The following is an 18603-nucleotide window of genomic DNA, read 5'->3' on the forward strand; positions in this document are numbered from 1 at the left end:
GTTTCAGAAATCTCAACCCCATGGCTATATGAGACAAGGTTTTTCCCCCACTCAGGGTAGTCACAGAAACTTTCAGGTCCTTTACGAATGCCTTGAGCTGGGAATTTAAAGCACTGTGTTGATCATTTTCTTCAAGTTTTTCACCAACCAACCAACCAACCCTACTAAATGTATTTTGACTAAAATGTTCTAAAGTAGCAAATATTTGGTCTCTTAGTCTTGCTTTTTGGGTTCTTAATAAATGGTGATAATTTGACTATTTTGCTACTTCATGCCATGGATTCCAAGCAATTTCTTTAGCACTGGAAAGTGCTTTTAAATCTAATCGAATTTCAGAACTAACTCCAGAAAATCCAGGACCAACTCAGAGCACTCATGCTTAAAACTTTCTTTTTCTGGATCTACTCTCAGAATTAAATTCTGTATCAGTGTTCAACCAGAGACAGACCAGTAGGAAACATATAGTTATGTGCCACATAAGTACATTTTGGCCAATGACAGACTGCATGTATGATATTGGTCTCATGAGATTATACTGCCCAGTGACATATAGCTGTTTTAGTCTTAAAAACACTCTATGATGTTCACACAGTGATGAAATTAACTAATGATGCATTTCTCAGAATGTATCCCTGTCATTGTGGACACATGACTTTATATATGTATATACTGATTCTGTCTATATACAGTGATTCTATGTATATATAGAATCAATAGAAGTGCCTTCTGCAAATGTGGGAGCTGGTTAAGCTGTGGTGTCCATGTCTGGTGCTGGAGTTTGAGATTCACAGAGCAGGCAGGCAGTCAGAAAGATCAGAAGCCAGCTGAACTCCTCCCCCTGCCACACAGAAACACTGGCACCCCATAGGAAGGAACTGACGCTTATGTCCATTCTTACTGCCTCTGACCCTGGTGATGGGGGTTTCTGGCAAGATCGAGGGCTCTGCATCTTGGGGTTAAGCACACATACACAGTGCAGAAATCAATGAAGCGGATAGAAAATCCAGCAGAAGTTAGAGCATGCCAACAAGGTGAGTCTCTATATCAGCATGGTTGACCTACAAAATGGCTAATGCTTCCCTTTTGCAACCAAATCTCAAGAATTTCCCTTGTGGCCCTCCCTAATCAGAAACAGCAAGAAAGGGAATTCTGAGAAAGGATGTTCACCCTAGCCACATTGACCCATTACAAAGCCATCATGTTCTTCAATGGCTGTATGTTTCTACAGACTCTTTTGTTCTTGAGTGAGCTTTAGTAAATTATGTCTCTCTTAAGGAAATAGTCTATTCACCTAAACTTAAAAATTATTGATTTTACATCTCCAACAGAAATGAAAATAATTTTCATAATCTGATATGGTACCCATCTCTAAAGGGTACTTTCCCCCACAATTAAAAAATCACTCACTAGGCTTACTAGGCAGAATGGCTCGCTAGCCTTAAACGGATCAAGAAAATGTAGTATATATACACAATGGAGTATTACCCAGCCATAAGGAATAATTACATGTGGTTCGAAGGTAAATGGATGCAATTAACCATTGTTAAGTGAAGTAAGCCAAGATCAGAAACACAAAGGCCACATGTTTTCTCTCATACATGGAAGATAGATCCAAAGATAGACAAACATATACACAAAACCAAGCATGATCATATACAAATTCAGATGTAGAACATGTCTGTAATAGTGGAACTACTCTATGCAACTCGGGGAAAGAGGGAAAGGAACAGAGAATGATATAGCATCAGTTATATCACATAACATAAGATGTGAAGGTAGAGGATATAAGGATGTGTACTGAAAGGTGTTGAAAAATGGGGGGAGGGTGGGAAGTAAAGAGGTAAAGGAGAGTAATGCAAGGGGTGGAACAGAGCAAAGTAAAGTATACCCATAGTGGGCACACATTGAGACACCCCTCTGAACATCAGCTTAAATATTAATAGTGAAAAACAGGACTGTAAAATTGGTACAATGTGGGTATGGGAGGGGGTACTAGTGGGAGGGAGAAGTGGGGAGGAAGGAGATGAAAGTGACAATATATGATACATGGACTTTGTATATCAGTATGAAACAGAACTAAGAAACCTCTTGTAATTGCTTTAAGTGGGGCAGGGAGGAGGTTAAGGGGGAGAGATGATGGGGGTAATGTAAATAATGTACAATATAAGTCTAATCAGAATTGTCACTGTGAATCCTCTCCTGTATAATGAATATATCCTAAAAAATGTGAAAAAAAAGAATCACTCACTTATGGAATCTCAGAGAAAGATTACAGTTTAAAGCTGGAAATAGTTTATTCCATTAATAGTTTGGTATTCCCCCTCCCATTCTTCGGTCATTCACAAATGTTGCACTTAATGTTGTCTCTGGTGCCCTGTGAGTTCCTTTCAGTATGATTCCAAATTGCTCTGGTCTCCAGGTGAGTTAGCATCCAAGAGATCCACACTAGGCTCAAACTCAATTCCTCACTGGCAATGTGTGGGTCCTAACACTGGAGGTAAATCCTATCAGCTGATGTTTAACCTATTCTTTTACAAAAACAGTTTGCTAAGGACTTCCAACACTCATTCTGTGCATGTGTTTGTGTCATGAACTGGAGCCTACTTTTCTCTATTACTGTGAATTTCAAGTACCCTAGAAAACACTGGAACTCAGGTTCAGCTGTTTAAAAAGAGGTTGAGGGTGGTCTTCATTCATCATTAGCAACGTTGGTGTTTGATTTGTTCAAGTTATCATATTTATGCACTACATAGAAAGCCTTTAAAAACTCATTAAAGTCAATGCTTCCATCTTTGTTTAAGTCCATTATGTTGGCGAGCTCATCAACTTGCAAATCATCAATACAAACATTGTAGTGAGCACTGAAAAGTTTCCACATGGTCCGAAGTTCTTCCATGGAGATCAGGCCTAAAAGAAAATAGAAGAAGGCAGTGAGTGTTCATTTCAAGACTCACGTAAGGGAAGAGTGGGGAAGTCACACTGAATCATCCCAACTAGAATATCACTAATATGCCTGAACATCAAAACACTGAAGGAAACAGAAGAGTAAGATCCTAATTGTAAAAAACAATTAAACGTACATCACATTTAAGTACAGAAAATCCTAACGTTATACTAATGCCAGAAAGAGTGAACAGTGAAGAAACAGAGAGGGGAGGTGGATTGTGGGATTAAATGTATTACAGAAATAACAAGAACTAAAATCTAAGAGTGGGGGTCATGAAAGGATGGCAGAGAGGAAAGCAACATCAAAGCAGAGGTATATGGTACCTTGGGAGTTAATAAGAGGATTTCAAACAAGGGTGTTGCCCTTTTTATATTGATTTACTTTCAAGCATCAGTTACTGTCTTTTTGATGTTCAAAGGTCTCTGCAGTAGGAGAGTATTGATTTTCCATCTGTGTAGATGGTGAGCACAGTGCTGAGAATGGAATCCAGGGCCTCATGTATTACTAAGGCAAGCACCCTTATCAGTGAGCTATATTCCCAGCCCTGATTTTTTTTTAAGTTTCGAAATAAGTACTTGTGCATCAAATCAAAATAGAAAATGAATTTTCACATTTTGCAGTCCTCAAAACAGAAAAAATTCTAGGGATGATTTTTAAATTTAGGAATGACAAGACACTAAAATAGAAAGTGAATTATCTGTTCATCTCTGAAAAGATGATCACCAGAATCTGGTGATTTATAAAATGATCTATTCTGGGGTGACAAATGGGTACATAGGGTTCTATGGAACTCTGTGATCTTGAATATAGAATCTGTGGCCAGCTAAAATAACAATAATATTAAATAGAGTCCAACTTTTCCCTTGAGTTTCATCAAATTTGGATGAATAATGAAACACATGAAAACAAAGTTCTAATTATGGAGAAACAAACTAGCCTTTGCTTTCTATCACTACTGAACTAATCAAACTTTATTTACCTGAGTGATCAGAATCAATGATATTAAATATGATTTTCAGGTCAGATCGGTATCTGTACAGAGATTCAACTATAGGAGATTTAACCTAAAATGAAGATTTTCTAAGTGTTAAAACATTTAGAATTAATGATAGCAAATGTAACAAATAGAAAACACCCTTACCAATTCTTTGGGGATAGAACCCAGGGTCTTGTGAATATGCTAGACAAGTGCTCTACCACTGAGCAAGCCCACCAATTCCAATTAGTGATTTAAGTAGAAATTTGAGAAGGCAAGCTTTCCCTTGGCCTCCCATCTTTATTCACACTACAGGCCTTGTGTTCCTCAGTGAACCAAAGTAAATATGGCAGCAGTAAATAACGACTGCCAACATTTAAAGAAAGCTTTATATGGATCATTTCATTCAGTCCTTTACAGCCCTTAGGAATGGGAACAGAACTATTATGTCCATTTTACAGATTAGAAAACAGATAACACAATTTTCCCAAAGATCCCATAGTTATTAAATGAGATTTGAACCTTAGCTTCCTCAACCAAGGCCTATGATCTGAGTCGCCATGGTAAACTGCCTCTGAAGTGAAGTTAAAGTCTCCTTCCTATGGATATTTTAGTTTCCAACCTGCATTTTTATTTCCTTTCCCTAATATTCTCACCTTCCCTGCTAATGATTGCCCAAGTCCCACTTCAATCAGCTTCATGTTCTAACAAATTGCTGATGAACTTCTCACTAACAAGGTCTGGAATCTGATTACTCTCCCCGGGGTGTTCCCATTCTTTAAGGCACATTCTGGGTCATGTCAGCAAGTCTATACATAGTTAAGGAAACATGTTCAGTATTTTAAAAATGTGTTTTGCATGAAAGAATGAATGCACATCTGACCTCAGGTGGGACAGCACCTGAAATAAGAATCCCATATGTGACATGGGTTTGCTTGCCAGAGCCTTTTCATTTTTCCTTTTGCCTATTGTAAAGAGAATATACAAATTCCCTGAACAGATCATTCCCATCCGTTAGGTGACTCTACTCCCAATTTGGCAAAGCACTAAATTATTTAGAAGTTGCTGCAAGGATGTTTTGCTCTAGCCAGATTTTAGCTGGCACTAAGTGTCACTTGCCTTTTTCACAGGTTTTTCAATGTGGATATCCTGGAAGCTGGACATATAGTCAACATTTCCATCTTCATCTGTGTTTACCAGATGTGAGCTCAGGGATCTCCATGGTAAGTTCAGCCCCAAAGTGCTTTCCATAGAAAAAGCCCACTGGGCCACTGAAATTTTTCCTAACAACAACGACAATGAGAAAGCCCATATAATTTGTATATAATTTGACCAAAAAATGCAAGTTCCTGGGCAGAGTCATTGGGCAGCTTAGGGTTTTGAAGCCTGGGACCTGCTTTCCTCCATGATCTGTCCTACCAGGTGCCTGAGCTCTGGAGGAATAACTAAAGATAGATTTTAATATTCCCCAGATCCCATCCTTCCTGTCATGTGTAAGAAATCTCATTTTGGCTAGATTTTTCCCTTGTTTTGATTAACAAAATAATGTATGCTTTTTATAGAAGATGTGGAAGCAAAACAATACAAAGGATTAGTAACTTAATTTTAATATTTTAGTATATTATCCATCAATTTTCTCATCTAATTTGCTTTCCCCCCAACACATATGGAAGTTTTGAAATCCCAACTATTTTTATTTTTTCTAACTAGTAAAGATATGCTCATTTGAATTTTTTTTTTAAAGTGGAATCCAGGGCCTCCTGCACTATAGGAAAGCATTCTATCACTGGGCTGAATCCCCAGCCATTGCTTTTTTGGGACAGGGGCTTGTCATGTAGCTCAGGCTGGTCTTGAACTTACGATGTAGCTAAGGTTCCCTCAAGCCTGTGATCGTCCTGCCTATGCCTTCCAAGTGCTGCAATTACAGGCATGCCCCACCACCCTCACCACTTAAATGACTTTGAATAAACAGGAAATAATGTTGATACTTCCCATCTTTACCTATGCAAACATATTTATACATAAATGTATATATAGTTTCTCTTTGTTAAAATCAAATATACATTGTACTTTAGCATGTTTTATAGACATGTAGTATATATGGTAAAACACACAAAATATTTACTCTATTTTTTACTAGCATTAAACTATGAATAACCAATGTTTTAGTAAGTTTATGATCTATGTTTATCTATGTAGATCTATGTTAGTAAACATATAAACATTAATACACTGTTTTAATGGCTATAAACAGTTTCCACCTTTCCTTAGGATCACTCCTACAAGTGAAATTCCAATATTTTATTATGTACTTTTAAGGTCTTTGATATACAGTTTTTCCTTGATATCTGTGAGTGACTGGATGCAGAAGCCCTCCATGGATACAACAATCTGAGGATTCTCAAGTTCCTTATATAAAAATGACATAGTATTTGCACATAACCTACTTATAGCCTCTGGCACCCTTTAAATCAGCTCTAGATTACTTACTGTTCCTAATACAATGTAAATGCTACATATATAGTTGTTATAGTGTATTGTTTAGGGAATAATGATAAGGAGAACAGTCTGTCCATGTTCAGAACAGATTCGATTTTTTTCAAGTATTTTTCCAGTTATTTTGTCTTAATGGTGTGTGGAAAATGCAATGACACCCACCCTTCTAGTGACTTTCACTGGAACCACAGTGGGTGGCTCCATCCTCTCTAGCCTGGCCCACTAGCTGAAGATCAACAACACAATACAAAGGATTATCCTGCCCCATGCAGTGGGCCACAGCCATGCCCTCTCCAATGAGGTCTGAATCTCAGCTTTGGTTGGCAGTAAAAGATTCTCCGAAATTTGTTCCTTCCTTGGGCTCACTTGCATGCTCTCTCTCTCAGAAATAGCAGCTCTACCCTATACTCGCTATTCCTTTATCTTTTAAAGAGTTCTCTTAAATAAGGGCAAAATAGTTTCTGCTGGGTATTGGGGGGGGGAGAGGGAGGGGGCGGAGTGGGTGGTAAGGGAGGGGGTGGGGGCAGGGGGGAGAAATGACGCAAGCCTTGTATGCACATATGAATAATAAAAGAAAAATGAAAAAAAATAAAATAAAATAAAGAGTTCTCTTTTTTTCCCTTTTAATAATTGATCACCTTTTACTGGTTATCCATTCTTTATTTTTAAAAATGTTTTATTAGTATGTGATAGTTATGGGGGGGTTCGTTGTGATATTTCCATATATACATGTATTATGCCCCAATTTGTTTCATCCTCTCCATTATTCTCCCTCTTTCCCTACTACCTCTCTTAAAATGACTTCAACAGGTTTCAATATTCCATATTCATACATGTATCGATGGAGGAATAACTAAACCGTCTTTAATATGCCACAGATCTCATCCTTCCTGTCATGTGTAAGAAATCTCATTTTGGCTATTAGCTTTTTTTGTGTCAGTTTTAGTGTGTGTGTGTGTGTGTGTGTGTGTGTGTGTGTGTGTGTATTCCTAAAACACATAAACGTGTGTCCTTTTGATCTAAAGTTTGAATTCATAGGCACAAAACTTTTCATAATACATCTTATGATCCTTTTAATGTTTATAACATCTGTAATAATAATCTCTTTCAATCTTGGCATTGCTTATATGTGTTTGAGCACATGTGCTCTCTCACTTGTGTAAGCTGTAAGCTCTTTCTTTTTCTCTTTCGCACCAGAGTTTTATCAATTTTACTAGTCTCTTCAAAGAACTGTGCTTTTACTTTGATAATAACACTTTCATCTTTTAAAATATATGTATTCAAAGTTATTAATATCTCATTTGCATTCTATAAGTTTTAAATGTCATTTCATTATCATTAAGTTTCAGCATTCTAATTTCCATTGTCATCTCTTCTTTGATCCAAGGGTTATTCTGAAGTACATTTCTCATTTCCAATTGAAAAGAAGAATTTATTTTTGAGACAGGGTCTCAATACTTAACCCAGGCTGGCCTCACTGTTCATGACACTTTTTTTATGGTACTAGGGATTGAATCTACAGTCTTACGCATGCTAGCAAGCAATGTGACTTGAGCTCTGACCCCATGGTTTTGAGACATGGTCTCACCACTACTTTGGCCCCAGCTGGCCTCAAACTCATGATTCTCCTGCCTCCATATATCAAGTACCTGGAACACAGGTATGTGCCACTACACCCAGCTCTTCCTATTCATACCTGCTAATCTTTGTAATTCTTGAGCAGTATCTAATCTTCTCATTAACCCATCCATTATGCTTTCTCTTTATTTTAACAAGTGTACTTTTACAGCTACTTGCTGCTTCTTTAAATAATTTTCAAGTGTATGTTTGTGATCCTTTTATTTGTTTTCATTTTTTACATTTTATATTTGATATTTGATAATACCAAAATCTGATGTCCTTGGGGAACAAGATCTGTTTGTTCTTTCTGCTGACTGCTATTCATCATACCTCATTTCCTTCTTTGTTTGGTAATCTTTGGTTGTAAGCTCATATTGGTTGATCTTAACCTTGGGATATACTAGTGGTGAAAATTAGGGCTGCTTCCCTCAAAGAAGGATTTGCTTATTAGAGGTAAAGAACATTAAAGACTTTATAGTAAATTCATCACTTTAAGGGTGGAATAATAATGTGGAAGTCCCAAATTCAGCTTTTCCATTTTTGCACTATACTAGAGTTTAGTCTAGGATGATTGCTATACAAATATTAGCATTTGTCCAAAGACAATCCAGCCTTTTGTGCTTGCTTGTTGCTCCATGCTCCAGAATAGGATTCAAATCTTTTTTTTTTTGCCTCAAATTTGCAATCCTCCTGTCTCAAACTCCTCAGTGCTGGGATTACAAGTGTGTACCAACATGCCTGACTCAAATCATCTTTCATAAGGAGTGGAGATGTAGCTAAAAGGTTTCCCATACTGTGAAGTTGATAAATGTATTAAAATTCTGCATCCTCCTGAATCTAGCTGTTTCTTAGTATACTACCAGGACAGAAGTCTAATTCAGAGTTGTTAGTTTTTTTAATTGAATCTTACTGAAAAGAAGATATATGCCTGGTTTGAGTGAACGATGGATTTAAGTTTGTTTTTTCTCTATCATTCCTTTCTAGCAAAAATGGAGAACTGAAATCCCAAGGAAGCAAAGAAAATGAAAACTGATCTGTATATAACCTGGTATGTTTGAAATGAGGACTATATAATTCTATTACCTGATCTACTATGGTCTCGAAGTTGGAAAGCATGAGTGAGGTCAGTTTTTCGTGAAATCATTCTCTCTTTTAATATCATGATGGCACTGCTTTCCATAGCATGAACACTGTGTGAAGAAAAAATAATTAGGTGAAAGTTATGTAAATTATCTTGCTCTGTTTCATTTTAATGTGCTATGTTACCACTTATCAGTTTCCACTTTAAATAAATCACCTAAATTCAAACATACCATATTACTATTGAGTTTGTGTGTGTGTGCATGTGTGTGTGTAAGCATGTGCACATATTTTCTAACTTTTTTTGTCTTTTTGAGACAGGGTCTCACTAGGTAATCAAGGCTAGCCTGAAATTCACAATCCTCCTGCGTGGTGGGATTGCAGGCATGTACCATCACATTGGTCATTTTGTGAAATCTTAAAAGGATTAAAAATAGTGTTTTCTTTGAGATTGAAAGGATTAACATGAGTAATTACTGAAAAAGTAAGAAAATAAAAAGTAACGTGCTATACAAAATTTTGAAATTTACCATTAAGTTACTGAAACAAAACAACAGGTACTAACACAAGAGAAGATATGTATGTGAGTAGAACATAACAGAAATTTCATAGATATATCCAATTCTATATTGAAATAGAGATTCAGTAGAAAAGGATAATTTTTAAAATTCTGCTATCGCAGTTAGCTAGCCATCTGGACTTAAACTTCTCCCTCAGATCATTTACAAAAATTAATCTGAAGTAAAGAAGGAAGTGAGGGACAAAATAGTCATGAGATATACAGTCATTCCTTGGTATTCATGGAGGACTGATTTGAGGATTACTCATGGATACTTTTATAAAGTGGCATAATATTTCCATATAACCTGGACACAGCCTCCAATATACTTTAAATCATCTCTAGAGTACTTATAATGCCTAATTCACTATCAATGCCATGTAAGGTGTTTTTATACTATATTGTTCAGGGAACAATTATAAGAAAAAAATCTATATATGTTCAGAACAGACTTAAGTTTTAATGTTTTCAATGTGGAACCCACAGATATGAACACCTGACAGTATATCAAAAAAAGTAAAAATGCACATGCAAATTGAATTATACTAATAATAACATAGTAAAAGATTAGTCAAATCAAAAGGCAGAGATTGAGAGACTAGATAACAAAACAAATCCAACTATAAGCTATACACAGAAGATACATTTTATTTTCAAATACAAAAGAAGCAAAGGGACAAAAAGGAAACATCAGGCAAATAGTAACCATGAGAGCTAGACTGGCCATGCTAATAACAGACAGAGACTTTAGGAGAAAAATTCTTACTAGAGATAAAGAGGAATATTTCATAATGATAAAAGCTTATCAATCAAGAAGATAAAACAATTATAAGCATACATGATGTAAACAACAGAGCCTAAAACTGTGAAGCAAAACCTGAGAGAATTGAAGAAAGAAATAGACAACTCAACAATAACACTTGGGGATTTCAATACTCTACTTTCAAAAGTGAACAAAACAACTATGTGAAAAATGAACAAGGATATAGGACTTGAGTACCTAAATAAACCAACTAAACCTAACTGACACATATAAAATACTCCACCCAACAACAGCAGAATATACATCCTTTCTAAGCACATGTGGAACATTCTTCCCAATACACCCCATGATAGATCATGATGTAAGTTTTAATAGACTTAAAAAGATAAAAATTATCCAAAGCATCTTTTCTGATCACAAATAATTAGAAAATTATAAAAAATTAAAAGGAGAAACTCGTAAGTATAAAGAAATTAAACAATACTACCCTAAAAAGCAAATGGATGAAAAAAGAACCTATAAGAGAAATTAGAAAATACTGTAAGATGAATGTCGATGAAAGCAAAGCAAATGTCTAGTCATAGTAATCCACATTTGTAATCCTGGCACTCAAGAGGCAAAGGCAGGAAGATCATGGATTGGAGGCCAGTATGGACTACATACTGAGATCCTACCCCAAAATAAAAAAAAAATTAGAGAGGAAAAGAAGAAAAACAAAACAAATTAAAACATATGGGGTACAACTAAAGCAATGCTTAGAGGAAAATTTATAGCTATAAACACAAAATAATGAAATAAATATGTATAAATTTATAGCTATAAATACCTATATTAAAATGCACATATTTGCTAATAAAAAAGAGTAAAATGCCTATATTGAATTAGGGATATCAGTGGTAGAGTGCTTGTCTAGAATGTGCAAGGCCTGGGTTTAATGCCTAGCACCACCAAAAAAAAAGTCACTGAAAAATATAGCTACTAATACCTATATAAATATATCTATGTTTATACCTATTAATACCTATATAGGTAAATATGCCTATGTTTAAGTGTACAAATATCTATACCAAAAAAGAACAAAGGTCTCTTTCTAATCAAAATATGATCCTCTACCTTAAAAGGGCTGGGAGCATGGCTTAAGTGGTAGAGAGCCAGCTTCCCTGAGCTCAAACACCAATGCCACCAAAAAAATGTTAATGAAAATTTAAAAATAAAGCTGGGCATGGTGGTACATGCCTATAATCTCAGCATATAAGAGCTGAGGCAGGTATCACAAGTTTTAGGCCAGCCTGGGCACATAGTGAGATACTGTCTCAAAAAAAATCAAAAACTAAAACAAAATAGAAAAACAAAAGAGTAACTAAACCTAAGGTAAACAGATGAAAAGGGAATAACAATAAAGGTAACAACAGAAATAAATGAAATTTAAAACAGAAAAACAACAGACAAAATTTAAAAACCCCAAAATTTGGTTCTTTGAAGGAATCAATTAATAAAATACCTACATTTTAGCTACTAATACCTATATAAATATACCTATATTTATAACTATAAATACCTATAACTATAAACACCTACACATAAGTAAATATACCTGTATTTATGCCTATAGCTATAAATACCTATGTAGGTAAATATACTTATGTTTAGGACTATAAATACCTATACCAAAAAAAAAGAAAGAAAGATCTCATTCAAATCAATAATATGATCTTCTACTTTAAAACTGGGAAAAAAGAACTGGGGGGCTATGGATCAAATGGTAGAGCACCTGCCTACCAGTTATAAGACCCTGAGTTCAACCCCAATACCTCTAAATTTTTTAAAATAAAAATAAAAACTGGAAAAAATACAAATGGTGATACACACCTGTAATCCCAGCACACCAGGGGGCTGAGGCAGAGGGATCATAAGTTCTAGGCAAGCCTGGGCTACATAGTGAGAAAGAAATTTAAAAATAGAAAAACAATAAAGGGAATTAACAAAAACAATATTTGGTTTTTGGAAAGGATAAACAAAATTGATAAATCTTAAAACTGGCTTTAAAAAGATGATGCAAATTTCTAAAATCAGGACTAAAAGAGAGGACATCACTACTGATCTCATAAAACTAAAAAAGTGTATAAGGGGGTAGTATGAACAATTTGTACAGTAACAAGTTAGGCAACCTAGATGAAATGAACAAATTCCTAAAAATGCACAAGCTGCCCAAATTAAGCATAGAAAAACTGAACATGCCTATAACAGTACAAAGACTGAATAAGTAATTCAACAACTCACCAAAAAAAGTCCAGGGCCAATGGCTTCATTTATGAATTACACACCAAACATATAAAGCTGAATTAGTACTGATCATTTACAAACTCTTCTAAAAAAAACCCAAAGAGGTGGGAACATTGCCCACTTGAGATGCCAGTATTACCCTGATATCAAGACCAAAGATCACAAAACTACAGACCAATATCTCTCATTATTGATAAGATGCAAAATCCTCAACAAAATGCTAGTAAATTATATCTGACAACATACAAAAAGGATTACACAGCATGAGCAACTGGGGTTTATCCCAGGGAGGAAAAGTTTGTCTAATCTCTGAAATCAATGTAAATATTCTATATTACTATAATATAGGACAAAAACAATATGATCACCTCAATAGATACAGAATGGATTTGAAAAAATCGAACACTCCTCCACGATGAACACATTAGACAATTCTATGCCACTAGGTACAGAAGGTAACTTCCAGGAGCTGATAGGTGTCATCTACAAAATATACACAACTAACACTATACTTAATGGGGAAAGACTGAGTGCATCCCCTTATGATCAGGAAAAAGACCAAGGTATTGTTCTCATCAGTTTTATTCAACATTGTAGTAGAGGTTCCATACATGGCAAGTAGACAAGGAAAAGAAATAAAAGTATCCAGGATGGAAAAGAAATTAAACTATCTCTATTAAGAGAAAATATGATCTTGTATATAGTAAGCCCTCCATATACGTAGATTTGTTATATGCAGTTTTAACCAAATAATATAAAAATATACAATATAATAATATGAATTTATATATAAAATCCCAGGGAAGTCAGTAAAAACTACTAGAATAAATAAGTTCATCTAGATTGCACAAAATCAATATATGAAAATCAGTTATATGTTTATATACAAGCTCAACTAACCAAAAGAAGACCCAAATTAATAAAATTAGAAATGAAAATGGGATATCACAACAAATACCAATAAAATCCAGAGTATCACTAGGTGATACTTGAAAAACATAAACTAATAAAGTAGAAAATCAAGAAGAAATGGATAAATTTCTAGATATATACAACTTATTAATATTGAACCAAGAGAATATAAACAATTTAAAACAGAGCTATAACAAATAATGAAATTGAAGTAGCCAGAAAGAGTCTCCCAAAAAAAAAAGAGCCGGACCAGATGGATTCACTGCTGAATTCTACCAGTCCATTAAGGAAGAATTAACACCAGTGTACCACAAATTATATCATAAAATAAAAAGGGAAGGAATGCTATCAAACAAATTCTATGAAGCCAGTATTAGTCCAAGGCCAAAACCTGATAAGGACACGATGAAAAAAGAAAATTATAGGAGGATATTCCAACATGGCAGCTAGAGGTAGGAAGCAGAAAGCGAGCCTCCTATAGTGAAATCTTGGAGAGACGCTGGAGACACACCTTGCAGGCAAAACCACCAAGAAGAGGCAAAACTTTGACCCTCCACACCTCCAGCCAGCGCAGAGAATCTCCACTTCACGTTAAATGGAGAAATCAGGAGGGCCCCCGGGCTGCCAGTCACCCACGCCCAGATGGCTTGGGAAGACGCGGACAAGGTGACCTAAGTGGTACACAGTACTCCCACAGACAACCCTGGGCCAGAGCAGCATAGCCCCCTGGACAGACCAACCTCCACCCGGGGAAAAAAGAGAAACTGAGTACTAAGCAATAAGAACGATAAAGACATGCGGGAAAGAGGGTGGGGCGCACTGAGCGCCGAATATTGGGGGAAGCCAATCCTTCCCGGGACTGTAAATAAACAAGCTGGGCAGGCCGGAGAGGCTCCAGCGGGAGCGGAGCAACCAGGAGCAGGAAAGCTGGTGAGAGTGGTGGAGGGAGGAAAACTCCACAGGAGAGGAGGGAAGACCCACTTCAACTTGAGCTGTAAACAAACATGGCAGCTGGCAGGAGCAACAGCACCTCCCAGTAATCACGAGCAGGAAAGCTTGTGAAAGTGGCAGTGGGAGGAAAACTCCACAGGAGAGGGGGGAGACCCACTTCCCATGTGAACTGTAAACAAACACGCAGGCCTGAGAAAGCTGGTGCAGTGTCACCTCCCCAGTGTGCTTGGAAAGGGGAAAGCTTATAGCAGAAGCTTGCACACAGGAGAACTCTAAGTAAACAAAACCTGCAGGGCCAGGTGAGTGCTAAGCTCACCCCTGAGATCTGCATAAATAACGCCTCCAGCTACAGCAGGCTGACAGCAGTGGGCAGGCAAGCCACAGCTGCAGATACCATTCTCAGAACTGTCTCCAGACTCTTTTTTTTCTCTCTCCCTAACTTTGATGAGAAAACAACCTGCATGCTGAAAAACTTACTGAAACGGTATTGCATGTGAACTTGGGACAACCCAACTACACCTGCATGCTGAAAAACTTACTGAAACTGTATTACATTTGAACTTGGGACACTTTGTGGGGTTTTTTGGTTTTTTGTCTTTTTTTGTGCAGTTTTGTTCTACTTTATGCATCACCTTTGATGAGACAACTACAGAACATCTGAGGCACCATCTCCAGGATTGGAGACTGAGACAGACACCAAAATTATTAAGACTGAAACTTCATTGCATTTGAACTTGGAGGATTTTTTTTTAATTTTTTAAATTTTTTATTTTCCATTTTTCATTTTGTTTTATTTATATATATATATTACTTTCATTTACTTATTTTTTATTTTTATTCTTATCTTTATTCTTTTTATGTTTTACTTTAAATCCTCTTTCTGTCTCTCTAAGGCCTGTTCAGCTTACTGTCGATTAGTACACTAACACTCCCTGATTATACCTTTGAAACTTTCTTGTTTGATTCCTTGTTTTGTTTTTTCCTACCTGTTTGTTTTTCCCTTTTCTTTAACTTCTTGCTTTCCATCTCCTCTCACCATTCCATTCTAAATATTACCATTGTTATTATTACAAACTAGAAAATACTTAATTGCACACAGTACAGGGACAGTAACAACACCCAGGACAATGATGGGAAGACAGAAAAAAAAGGGAAACCAGTTTCCCAACAGCAAAAAAATTAGTACAGGAACCAGAGGGGAATGAAGAAAACAGATACTCAGATCCAGACTCCAACAAAATGAAGATAAACTATGCCAAAGAACCCAATGAAGCCCACAAGAATAATTTAAAAGAAGACATACTACAGGTACTCAATGAGAATTTTATAGAGATGATACTGGATAGGGTCAACCAAAATGTACAGGAGACACTCAAGAAATTCCAAGACAACAAAAATAGAGAATTTGAAAAAGCAAAAGAAGAAATAAAGGAAACCATAGAACCACTGTATAAACACCAAAGTGAAACAGAGAACACGATGAATAAGCAGATAAATGAATTCAGGACAAAAATAGACAACATTAAAGAGGAAACCACCCAGGATATAGAAAACCTCAGAAAAAAGAATGAAACAGAACTGCAAAACAAAACAGAAGGCCAATCCAGCAGAATAGAACAAACAGAAGACAGAATCTCAGAACTTGAAGATGAAATGGTAACTAAAGGAAAACCGAAGAACTATTAATTAAACAACTCAAGACCTGTGAAAAGAAAATGCAAGAACTCACTAACTCCATCAAAAGATCAAACTTGAGAATCATGGGCATCGAAGAAGGAGAACAGGTGAAAGCAAAGGGAATGCGTAATATATTCAACAAAATAATAACAGAAAATTTCCCAAATCAAGAGAAAGATATTCCCATACAGATGCAAGAGGCCTCCAGGACACCAAACAGACCAGATCAAAATAGGACTACCCCACGACATATCATCATTAAAACAAGTTCAGAAACTAGGGAAAGAATATTGAAGGCTGTAAGAGAGAAAAAACAAGTAACATACAAAGGTAAACCCATCAAAATCACAGCAGACTTCTCAACAGAAACATTAAAAGCAAGAAGAGCGTGGGGTGAGATCTTCCGGGCACTGAATGAAAATAACTTCAACCCTAGGATACTCTACCCAGCAAAACTATCATTTAAAATAGATGGAGCAATAAAAGTCTTCCATGATAAGCAGAAACTAAAACAATATGTGACCACAAAGCCACCACTACAAAAGATTCTTCAAGGGATTCTGCACACAGAAAGTGAAACCCAACTTAACCATGAAAAGACAGGCAGCACCAAACCACAGGAAAAGAAAAGGCAAGAAAGTACAGAGTAACATCAACTTAGGTACACACAATCAAACCTTCAAACAACTAAGACAACTAAATGACAGGAATCACCACATACCTATCAGTACTAACGCTTAATGTTAATGGACTTAATTCACCCATGAAAAGGCACGGTTTGACAAAATGGATTAAAAAGGAAGATCCAACAATTTGTTGCTTACAGGAGACCCATCTCACTGACAGAAATAAACATAGGCTAAGGATGAAAGGATGGAATAAGATTTACCAAGCCGATGGCCCCCGAAAACAGGCAGGAGTAGCAATACTTACCTCTGACAAAGTAGACTTCAAACCTACATTGATCAAACAAGATAAAGAAGGACATTCCATACTAATAAGAGGGGAAATAGACCAAAAGGAAATAATAATCATCAATCTGTATGCACCCAATGTCAACGCACCCAATTTCATCAAACATACCCTGAAAGACTTAAAAGCATATATAAACACCAACACAGTGGTTGTGGGAGACTTTAACACCGCATTATCATCAATAAATAGGTCATCAAAACAAAAAATCAATAAAGATATCCAAGATCTAAAATATACAATAGATCAAATGGACCTACTTGATGTCTACACAACATTTCATCCAACTTCTACACAATATACATTCTTCTCAGCAGCCCATGGAAGCTTCTCCAAAATAGATCATATCCTAGGGCACAAAGCAAGCCTCAGCAAATATAAGAAAACAGAAATAATACCGTGCATACTATCTGATCACAATGCAGTAAAAGTAGAACTCAACAACAAAAGTAAAGACAAAAAACATGCAAACAGCTGGAAACTAAATAACTCATTACTTAATGAACAACGGGTCATTGATGAAATAAAAGAAGAAATTAAAAAGTTCCTGGAAGTCAATGAAAATGAAAACACAACCTAACGGAACCTATGGGACACAGCTAAGGCAGTCCTGAGAGGAAAGTTTATAGCCATGAGTGCATATATTTAAAAGATTGAAAGATCCCAAATCAATGACCTAATGATACATCTCAAACTCCTAGAAAAACAAGAACAAGCAAATCCCAAAACAAACAGAAGGAGAAAAATAATAAAAATAAGAGCTGAAATCAACAAAATAGAAACCTAAAAAACCATACAAAGAATTAATGAAACAAAAAGTTGGTTCTTTGAAAAAATAAACAAGATCGATAGACCCCTGGCAAACCTGACTAAAATGAGGAGAGAAAAAACCCAAATTAGTAGAATTAGGAATGCAAAAGGGGAGATAACAACAAACACCATGGAAGTCCAGGAAATCATCAGAGACTATTTCGAGAACATATATTCAAATAAATTTTAAAATCTTAAAGAAATGGACAGATTTCTAGATACATATGAGCATCCAATATGAACCAAAAGGAAATTAATCACCTGAATAGATCTATAACACAAAATGAAATTGAAGCAGCAATCAAGAGTCTCCCCTAAAAGAAAAGTCCAGGACCTGATGGATTCTCTGCTGAATTCTATCAGACCTTTAAAGAAGAACTGATACCAACCCTCCTTAAACTGTTCCATGAAATAGAAAGGGAAGGAAAACTGCCTAACACATTTTATGAAGCCAGTATTACACTTATCCCAAAACCAGGCAAAGACACCTCCAAAAAGGAGAACTATAGGCCAATCTCCTTAATGAACATTGATACAAAAATCCTCAACAAAATAAT

General features: G+C 36.1%; 1 protein-coding gene across 16 annotated transcripts in view; it reads right to left on the bottom strand.

Moving 5' to 3' along the window:
- Nucleotides 1-2269: 2269 nt before the first annotated feature.
- Nucleotides 2270-18603, bottom strand: part of LOC109684825 (serine/threonine-protein phosphatase with EF-hands 1) — a 332462-nt gene continuing 316128 nt past the window's right edge. For 14 of the 16 annotated variants that reach the window (XM_074064238.1, XM_074064241.1, XM_074064240.1 and 11 more), the window contains 4 exons: nt 9123-9229; nt 5043-5206; nt 3927-4011; nt 2270-2907 (listed from right to left, as the gene is read on the bottom strand). In XM_074064238.1, coding sequence (XP_073920339.1) covers nt 2690-2907; nt 3927-4011; nt 5043-5206; nt 9123-9229 — 574 coding nt within the window. In that variant the 3' untranslated portion in view covers nt 2270-2689. The remainder of the gene's footprint in view (nt 2908-3926; nt 4012-5042; nt 5207-9122; nt 9230-18603) is intronic. The other 2 variants (XM_074064244.1, XM_074064243.1) reach the window with 2 other exon arrangements.

Source organism: Castor canadensis, chromosome X, assembly GCF_047511655.1.
Source record: "Castor canadensis chromosome X, mCasCan1.hap1v2, whole genome shotgun sequence".
NCBI classification, from domain to species: domain Eukaryota; kingdom Metazoa; phylum Chordata; class Mammalia; order Rodentia; family Castoridae; genus Castor; species Castor canadensis.